General features: G+C 36.9%; 1 protein-coding gene across 14 annotated transcripts in view; it reads left to right on the plus strand.

Annotated features, from left to right (window-relative positions):
- The first annotated feature begins 4215 nt into the window (after nt 1-4215).
- svila (supervillin a) overlaps nt 4216-10854 on the plus strand; it is a 62306-nt gene continuing 55667 nt past the window's right edge. For 5 of the 14 annotated variants that reach the window (XM_082152333.1, XM_082152337.1, XM_082152336.1 and 2 more), the window contains exons 1-3: nt 4217-4432; nt 8283-8343; nt 8855-8940. In XM_082152333.1, the coding sequence (XP_082008459.1) occupies nt 4378-4432; nt 8283-8343; nt 8855-8940 (202 nt within the window). In that variant the 5' untranslated portion in view covers nt 4217-4377. Of the gene's footprint in view, nt 4433-8282; nt 8344-8854; nt 8941-10854 lie in introns of all 14 variants that reach the window. The other 9 variants (XR_014201208.1, XM_082152325.1, XM_082152332.1 and 6 more) reach the window with 5 other exon arrangements.

A 10854-nucleotide genomic window follows, 5' to 3' on the forward strand; every position in this document is an offset into this window, starting at 1 on the left:
CCCTTTTTAGTGTGTGTGGTAATTTTAGGTAGATGTGGAATGTGTGGACCGTAGGCTTGCTGGGATAGTCGGTGTTAAACAGCCCCCAACCGTCATTTAAAAAAATAAATAATTTTAACAGTAATAAAAATCATTTAGTTCAGTTACAGAACAGACACTATGATTAACAACTAAACGAGTCTGCTCAATTCAGCGTGAGCCGGTGTTGTCACGCGTCTATTAACCGGTGGGAAAATGTCCCAACTGTCACATCCCCAGTGGACAGTTTCCTGACTTCCTATTACATACAGTAGTACTACTGACCCTTATCAGGTGACCAATGAGTGGTTGAAACCAGACTCCATGAGCATTTACCAGTCACCTCCCAATCTCAGGACTTCGATCATATATCAAGCACTGTAGAAGTCATACTGGTTAAATGGAGCAGAATGCCTCTATGGGTCATCGGTTCATTCCTTTGTTACTGTCTGAGATTTCATTCTGCTACATCAATTACAGGGGTGAAGTGAAACACTGAGTAACTGATGCAGCGTGATTCCTTTGCATATTATTCACATTCCACCTAATGATTCAGGTTTCTAGCATAAACATAAATGGAATCTTGATCTGCCTGAGGATTCCTGCCATTTATCAGTTGATTCAGTTTTACACGGATGTTCATTAAGTTTAGCATTGCTTTTTTTAGTTTTTTATTCAGTGTCATAAATGGCTTTCATCAAATGGGCTCCTTTGGATCTGTAAACTGTGGTAAGGTTATACTACTTTATTACTGAATGTAGCAGGGAAAAATGTATACAGTAACATTATTTCTAAAACTGGACTCTCTTAGGGAAAAGACAGATACTAATTTAAAGAGATGCAGTTAAACTTTTTTTATAATCCAGTGCAAGATAAGGCAGCACCTTGTGACATACATTTATGCAGAATATTTCAGACTTGTCTGGTCTCTCTCATTTAGAAGATAAGTTAGATCTATTAGAAAACCAAAAGTCAGAGTAGCTTAAACTTCCTTGCCAGGATTTGTTTTTCTGGCATGAGACACTCTGAAAGTTGATATGTGTGGAAGTCAGAGCCAAGCTGAACATGAGTTATAGTATGTTAACTTTATCAAGAGAGCCCAGACACGCAGCCTCTTTGGTTTAGTTCTCTGCTAGTCATATTTGACCCTTTCTATCTTATTAATTGTTGAAACAACTTTTCCCATATGTTACCATTTCTGAAAGCAGGTTTCATTTCCGTTAATGTTTGCTGGGACATTTGCCATTTACTGTTTGATAAATGGTAGATGCTGAAGCTAAAGTTCTACAAACTACGTACAAACTGTGGACAGTTGTTGTTTTTTTTTGTTTTTTGTTTTTTGTGTTTGTGAAATTTTCTGATACACAGGTAGTCTATAATATATATATTTTTTAAATCTGGATTTAAGCTTAAACCCTTTACATTGCCTTTTGGATTAATTTGTCTCATAATTCCCCTTCATTTCTGTTTGCTTGAGTTTATTGTCACCATTTACCACTTTAATCTTTATTTACTAGCGAGCATATGGTGTTAAACCAAGCCCAACAGTTTGAGCTGTAAATACTGAGCACGTGTGCATGCGATGGTGTCATTAGATGGTGTGTTTTGGATTAAGGGCTGATGTCATATTTGTGGTATTTGTCATCTGAGAAAGCAGACTGGTCTCTGAGGAACTAGTAGATTACATTATGTGTAATGACAAGGCAGTGCACATGCCCTTCTCGAGAGTCACATGGTGATGTCATCCCTATTCAGCCTTTAGTTAGATCCCGACAAGAACTCAAGTGCTGATTATCTTAGATATTAGTTCAGTCTCTGGAATGTCTTTGATTTCCTGATCATGGTCTGTGGTGAATCTTATCTCATCAGATGCACCCTATCTTGAATTGGCTCTATAATTGTGTCGAAAGCAACAGCAGCTGGTTTTTCTGGCCACTTGAGACACTCATTGACACATTCTTGATTTTTGATGGGTCTCAGTCTCAGGCCATCCTTAAGGGTGGGTGTTTGTGTATGAGGATAAGTATTGCAGTGGAAACATTGCAGTCAGGATAAAAGGCCAGAAATAGTGCAGGGCAAATGCCATTCTGCATGTACATGAGTGTTCAAATGCCCTGCTTGCTCGAATGCACACTGAGGTTATTTCTCTCTGCTGCTGTGTACTCTCCCTACATTCCACACTGGCCTCATTCTCTAATGTCTCGCCTTCTTTACACTGCCTCCCTGGGTCCTTTCTTTTGTGTCCCAGTTGTGCATTTTTCAATACATTTTCTTCCCCTTATAGTCCATTTATAATGTTAGTAATTTGGGCTACATTCACATAGCAGCAAAATGTGTTTGCCATCCCTGATTTGGAGAGTGTGTTTGATGAATCTGTAAATAAAAACATTTGCCAGTCCCCAAAACTGACTGTGTCAATTTAGCCTCTGTTAGTTTTTTGGGATATGTTCATGGTTGTTGTGTCCTGCTGTGGACTGGCCATCCGTTCATGGTGTTTCCTTGGCTAAGGCTCCAGCATCATAGTGATCTTACATAGGATAAGAGATTTGGAAATTGGATGGATGGTTTTTGTCACATATTTGCTTTGTCACAGATTTTTGAATGGACATTCAGTTTTTGCTATGTAGTTTCCATAAATCCTCTGGGTCGGACTGGGAACTCTTTTTTTTTTTTTGCGTTGTGAACCGCTTTGGTATGTTCATGCATGGCTTAAAGAGAGGAGAATTATGATATTACAGGCAATATTTTAAAGGCCCTTTGATATTTTTTCAAGTTGCTTTAACTAAAGTTACAAAAGTTTAGCGAATCTCCTCTTTATTGGAATTTTTAAAGCATACAGATTCAGTTGAAAAGTTATTAAACATTTAAGAACAACAGTTATTTTTAGCGGACGGCGCATAAGAGCATAGGTCTTTTAAGGGTTAAATGTTTATTATAAAGAATTTATAATATTACAAAAAATCTTTTTGAATAAATGTTTATTTTTTAACTTGAGAGAATTTATCAAATGTATCACAAATTTCCACAAAAATATTAAGCAACACAAACTGTTTTCAACACTGATAATTATACAAATAAAAAAAAACAGTTTCTTGGGCACCAAATCATCAAATTAGAGTGATTTCTGAAGGATCATGTGACACTAAAGACAGTAATGAGTCTGACTGCTGAAAATTCAGCCTTGCCATCACAGAAATAAATTACGTACATTTTAAAATAATCTAGAGAGTTATTTTAAATTGCATTTATAATATAATAATATTACATTTTAACTTTAGCTCTCTTCCACTATCCATTATTTGACCATTATTTTTTTTCTCTCTTTATACTATTATCCAGCAGACTTCAGCAGTCAATGTCTTCATCAAACGGGTGACTTTATTGCATGAGAATTTCTGAGTTTGGCTGCTGGTATGGATATTTTATTTCATTTGAACCTTGGAGCTAACAGATGCACACGGTCAGATTCATTCTTTTGAAACTCACCAGTAATCCTGAGAAGAAATTCCTACACTAGAATACACTACAGGGACCAGGATAGTAAAAGTGAAAAATCTAAACCTATTTAACACACAGCATCATCTGTTGATATTGGGGAAACAGAACGGGAAAGACCTGATGAGTCCATAAATCAAGTGATTTTTCTAGTCCACACATCGTCTATTATTTTGTCCCTCCTTTGAGCACTTAGCACAACAATATGACTTGGCAAGTTATGTTCTCCATGGCAGAGATCTTGCTTTTCCACTCTCTTCTTCTCTAAGTACCACGCGTATGTCATTGCTAAGAGACGATTGGAATTTCTTGTTCCTTTTGAGGCACTTATTTTCTCTCACTTTCTCACCCTTTCAGCTGTCCTAAAAGCTAAACACACATCCACTGTATGCAGCTGCTAGTGCACACAACCGCTACTGTCTGACTGTTGTTGTCCTCCATCTCTCTCCCCTTTCTTTATATCTTGCTCTCTCCCTCCTCATCCCCCAGCCTCAGTATTGTTAATCTGATTAGCAGTGAGTAGCATTAGCACCGTAGTTACCTTGCTAGCATTTAGCAGTAGCCATGCAGACAGCAAGAGGCTCTCCGTCAGCATAGTGTCATAGTGTTGGAGAGATACTGTTCTCCTCCTCCTCTCGCAGCATTTCTCTCTCTCTTTCTCTCCACCTCCCTTCTCTGGCTGTCCCAGGACTGCTGCAGCTAACTCTGCATCACCTTGCAGTTCAGACTCTGCTGCCTTTCTGCAGTCCTCTCTCTCTTTCTCCTATTTTCCTCCTCTCTTTGGTCCTTCACTATTCCCCCACCCACCTTTCTGGTCACTTTCTTTTCTTATCAGTCATCCACTCCTTGTTTTATTCTATCAATATGTACCGGAACCCCTGGATCTTCAACTATATCAACCATGTCAAGTTGTGCCAAGGTGAGTAAATGGCATCTGGGGTGGGACAGGACAGGACGGGCCCACCACATCTCTGTTAATGCTGCTTGGGTTTTAATGGTGCTAGAGCCTCCAAGGACAGAAGTATTCAGGACAAGGGACTCGCTGACTAAAAAAGAGAACTGAGGCATTTTGAAGCAGAGCAAGTGTCGTCTCTTTTGCATACTGTGGTTTAGATATGAATGTTTTCAATAGTTTAAATTCTGTAGTTGAGTCTGTTAGTCAGTTTAAGAGAGTTTGACGCATAGTATTGCCTTTTAATGGTTTTGTTTTGGACTGTGCACTTGCGCAACGGCACATGCTTTTCCATTTATCCTGTGCTTTCTTAAGTAAATGGTGCATTTTCACATTTAGAACAGGTGTTTGTGTCCAGCAATGCACTCTTAGACATATTTTATGCATCAAATGAATTTTTAGTTTATAAAAATGTTCAATTTGCTTTTATTTATAGTGGAAGTATCCTAGTCAGTGTTTTGACTGCTTTAAATCTAAATGGGTTAATGTGTGAATGGGTTTTAGAGATTCCCCTTCACCTAATTCCCCCTTTCCTGGAGTGCAGACACCAGCTGTCTTTTTAAAGACTCTTAAGATCTCCCTCTCTGTCTGTGTGTTTCTAAATAACAGTTTGGCTCTTTTGAAGGGCATTGAAGAATGTTCAGTGTTGATCTGGTATTAAAACATAAAGCGCCATTCACCATTAAAAATCATGATTTAAGTGATGCCATACATATGCACAATGGCACACTTCCTGTTTCCACATTGGCTAATCCTATTCCTCTTGAAGACTAATCCTTTATTAGCTGAGACAAGTGCTAACACCTCACTGCCACATTTTGGCACAGTGTTTTCCTATTTAACAGGTTTCATCCTGTAACTGTGTTTTGAATTCATGACTAGCATGTACTACTTGCTGACTTTCATGTAATTTTATCACTTGAAGCGATTTGGGGCAGTATTTTTCAGGAACGTTTAAATTTACATTTAATCATTTAGCAGACGCTTTAATCCAAAGTATTGCTTTTAAAAAAAGCAATAAATTGCCAGTAATACAAAGTTTTAATCATCGTTCAAGAAAAAGCAAGGATGCATTAAATTGATCAAAAGCTGCAGTAAAGAAATTTATAATATTATGAAATATTTCTATTTCAAATAAAGGGTAAGTTTGTTCATCAAAGCACGATTTCCACCAAAATATTAAGCAACACAACCGGTTTCAATATTGATAATAAAAATAAATGTATTGTGAGCACCAAATCAGCATATTAGAATGATTTCTGAAGGATCATGTGACCCTGCAGACTGGAGTAATGGCTGCTGAAGTTTTAGCTTTGCAATCACTGGAATAAAATATATTTTAAAATTCATTAAAATAGGAATTGTAATATTATTTCATTGTAGTTTTTTTTACAGTATTTTTTTTATCAAATAAATGGAGTCTTGGTGAGCATAAGAGGCTTCTTTCAAAAACGTTGAAAATCTTACTGACCCCAAACTTTATAATAATGTATTGTTAATAAATATCAAAAGTATTTCTTTATTGATAAATATTACAAAATCGAATGTATGTATTGTATTAAATATTACATATTAATTTAAATCTATTTACATCGTTTATTAATACAATAAATATTAAATTAAAGTTATACTTATAACTTTTTGTAAGTTACGGTATTTACTTACATTGTGGTTAACTTTTTCTAAATGTGCCTTCATAAACTGTGACAATTATTGTAAGCCTTGGATTTATGATCTGGTCATATGACCAAAGTACAGGCTTTGACTTGCTTCAATAACCTCCATGTGCTTTATCTCCGACTAATGCCAGATATCAATGACTGAACCCTATAGTTATGCAAGTTTATCAGTCACCATATTATTTGATACTGACTGTGCTGGAAAACAGGTGTGTGATATGCTGGAACATAAAATTAACCGGAACAGGTTTCAGAGCTGTACAATCAGCTTCAATGTGATGTTTGTTGTAGATCAGAGAGGTATTTTGGTGTGTCACAGGGCTGTGGAATAACATGCATGCTATTTAAAGTGCTTCAAATGTCACACTTGACTGTGTCTGATTAGCATCTGTACTTAAGAGGGCACAGAGCCAGTGTTTTCTGGATGTCTGTTAGCGGTGGGTGCTCTCAACAAGACCATGCAATGCACATAATGAGAGCTTGGGAAAGTTTGAGTGATCAATCTACTTTATCTGCATTACTAACTGTCAGTTTGCTTGATGGTTTTGTGTTTTTGTTCCTGCTTCTGCATGGGAAACATTGTCATTAACTTTTCATTTACCCTGTACTGTTAATTTACTGTAAGGACATTGGAAAAATCTGTCAACGATTTGTTTTTAACGCTGGCATCATTAATCACTTAGTTTGCCTGAACAGCAATAGCTTTGTAGTTGAATTATCCCAGATGCGACAATAAACATCAGTAACAAATGGTACACGAAGATAGCCTTGGTGCAGGGTACCAGAATTTCTGTCATGTGTTGCGAATTCACAGTTTAAAAACAACAACAATTTCTATTAGGCATAACCGCACAAATCCCCACATTATTTTGCCTCCACCCAGTTTCATAAGTGTATATTTTCTCTTTCCTTCCAAAATTTTCCTGTTCTCGCTTTCATTCCCCCTTCAGTTGATGTTGTCTCATCCGCAGGCCCTGTGACTGAAGTAAGAGGAGATTTTTATGTGCTGAGGAATGTTTTTAGCAGATACTCATCCCAGCTGTGAAAACTCGCTCTGTACCAAAACAGAGTCCATCAGTTGGCACTCTCATTCACTGTCTCTTCTCAAATAGTGTTTGTAGAGAGGAGGAGGAAATGACATCTAACCACAGTCCTTAATGTGGATTAACATATTTGAATATCAAATTTTTAGATGTCAGAAAGGTTGTTTGGTCTGGATGAATGTGTGGTAAGGCTATTGATCTGTGGGTAAAGTGGGAACACATGTTCTGGTCTTCCGATCCCTCTGTGAGGTTCAGATGTCAGATCTCCATGTGCTTATTCACATGATAACAACAGCATATAGTCATTTCATTGCATTACTCATGTGAATATTGAACCAAAACATTGTTAAATGAATCCCTTCAGAGTAATATTTTCTTTCTTTCTTGTTTTGAAGGGATGCTTGTATATTGGTTATCACCATATTGGTTATCACCATATTGGTTATCACCATATTGGTTATCGGCCATTATTTGATTTAATATATTATATTATATTATATTATATTATATTATATTATATTATATTATATTATATTATATTATATTATATTATATTATAATTTTATATTTATATTTTATTATTGTATTCTTTTTTTTTTTTGACAAATTTTTTTCTCAAGTATCTCCTTGTACTTAAGCATCACAATTTATTTTACATTCACAACACTTTTTATCTATTATTAGTATTTGGCATAATTAATTATCACTGTATTGCTACATTCTTTTTATTGCCTTACGATTGATGATAATGGAGGTCTGTGAGTGTGTTTTGTGCATCATTTTATGGATGCAGATGAGATACAGATGACTTTGTGCATTACATGGTAGTCACTTTGACTAACAAAGCTGTTGAAACAGCATTCAGCACATGGGCCCAGGCAATTGACTCTCTGCATACAGATGTACCCATGTGTGCATGCAGAAATAAGTCTGTTCAGCTATGGACACAGCACCATGTTGACGTCCATGAAATGGATACTATTGTTTTCGTTCCTGCCCTTCACATGGGGCCTTTGAAACATCTTTCGCTGATCACTTCTGTCACCAGCAGGAGTATTTGTAGTCTGAAGGCTGTGCTTTCTTTTGTGTGCACAGGCTTCACAGGAGAAACAGCCCCTAAAGTTGACAGTACCAAACTACAACGGAGAGCTCTTAGGTAAGATCCTTATTTTTATGCAAATATGTAGAATGTTTATATAACTTGGGTTTTTACTGTACAATTTCCATGGAAAATATCCACACCAACAGTATCTCAGTCTTTAAAAGTCTTGTATGTGTACCTCTTGTGTACAGATGTAGTCATGCTTTTTAAAATGGTGTATTCACTTGAACACTGGGATGTCTACACTTTTAGATAAATGTGTTCTATTTATTCTCCCAGCTAATTATTTTTTGTTGTTGCCCTTTTCTTGTATGCTGTGACCTTATTTCCTGTCAGGAAAATATTTAATCTTAAAAAAACAAAAACAAAAATCCAGTTATAAAAAGAAAGTTAAGTGATGATATTGCATTTCACATTTTCTTTGGGAACTGTGTTATTTCTGCCAAGATTCAGATGCCTTTTCAGGTTCTGCTTCTATAAAAGCAGGCAATACTGAGACCTCTTCTGTTTCTGTTGAATTATAAGTAAAATATATTGAAATTTAAAGTTGGTTCACTCTGTCCAGCTTTCAGAAAGAGTTCTCATTTGAGGAGAAAGACGAGGGAACCAACAAAGAAGTAGATGTCAGTCTGCTGGGAAATACACCCAAGGGTAAGTACAAAATACATCAACACTTCCGGTGCGTAGTTCTTTATCATGTCTATTATATACTAGTTAAATACTTACACAGTGAATACTCTCACTAAACTAGCAGTCAAAAGCTCTGTCATATACTTAGCAAGATTCAGTTGACTTCTGCACCTTTTTAATGGAGATGTGTTATCCTAATGGTCAAGAATTTTAATACAAAGGTTCAATCCCAAAGAGGATTTGAACACTAAATGATCACTATGGTTCTTAGTCCCACTTAATTTAAGGAGGGCTGTCCCTGATATACTGTATTCACATGAGACATTTTGTATTCACATTAGATGACAACTGTCTGCTAAAATAGCTTGTAACAAAGTATGTAATAGTGCCTTGATCAAAGTTCTTACAAGTAGCTTCAAGACTGTATGTTGTTTCACTTCGCATTGTCTTGATGGGTGCTGGACACATGTGTTTGGGGGGGATGGGACACTGATGACCTATATTTGGTCTGCTTGGGGCCACCTGTTGTTGGGCAAGTTGTCTTGCTTACTGGCCCTGAAAATGTGATGGTTGTGTAAAAGAGAGTAGGTGAACAAGATTCTGTGGGGCTCTTGCATGAGCAGCCTGCTCCTGGTAAGCCTCAAAAGACATTTTTGCAGTTTTAGGTATTATAAACGATGTTGTTACATTGTTACTTTTACCCAGTGGTACAGGGATGACGTCAGAAACAGGAAGACTAATTCACCAGTGGTTCCTTTGAGATTTTCCTATGGGGTTTTATAATACGGTTTTTCAATTCATGAGTAAAATAAAGTCTGTAGTAAACATGACTTGACGATACTTTGACGTTTTTTACAACTTAAACTGCACACACTCCCCTGCACACACACCCTTATCTAGTTACTTATTAGAAACATACATTTTCAAAAATAAACATAACTGCTTCAAAATTTGCGTTTTCAGAATGGGTGTATAATTTACGTTGTAGAACAAAACGTCCGCTTCGGTTTACCACAGACCTTATTTTACTCATACATTTAAAAATATAGAAAACTCATAGAAAAATCTCTAGGGAATCATTGGCGAATTAGTCTAACAGGTTTTGATGTAATCCTTGCACCACTCTATAGGCCAGAACACATTGTCAGTCTGATTAGATTGTTGTTTTTTATTGACTTTAATGACATTATAACGCTTAAAGAAAACAAAATTTACCATATTTGTCTTATTGTGAATGATTCATTGTGCATTTTATTCAAAAGAAAAACTTTGGCTTAGTTTCTCTTTGTAATCTACCCTGGTAAACCAGAGTTCTTGCGAGAGCACAAGTTGAATTTGCTCAGGGAGTTACTCTGGTGTTGAGCAATGGAGCTCATTAAATATGCCCCTCGATCTGAGCTGCACCAATCACATCGGGTTATCTGATATAGGCGGGCCAGAGGCGAGCTAAACAGATGACGACAGCGTGTGACGTCGAAGTCATCAGTAAACATTGCAAGATGCCTATGGATAAATAGCAGTGGTTTGAAACGGCTTTGGCCGCTACAATGAACGAGTTAGACTTGGCTTTTTCCCAAAAGAGGAACAGAAGACGGCGCTCGAATCGTTCCTTTGCAAGAAGGGTGTTTTTGCTGTTTTGCCGACCGGAAGAGTCTAATCTACCAGTTAGCTCCGCTGGTAGCTAAGCGTATGGGGTTTATTGTTGTGATTGGTCGTAGTGTTATCCAATTGCGTGCTGTGAGATTTTCAAATGCACGCTTGGTGCCGCCCCTCGAGCTGGCCGATTTTCATTGATCGACACCAGACCATTAATCTTTTAGATTTAGGTCTGGATTTCCAGGCTATTTGTAATCTTCAATTAAAAATTAATAACTTTGTTCCGCTGAAATTGTCCTTTTTTTTGCTGAAGTCACTTATTGGCTACACAGTCTTTTG

This window comes from Leuciscus leuciscus (assembly GCF_965113295.1).
Source record: "Leuciscus leuciscus genome assembly, chromosome: 21".
NCBI lineage: Eukaryota > Metazoa > Chordata > Actinopteri > Cypriniformes > Leuciscidae > Leuciscus > Leuciscus leuciscus.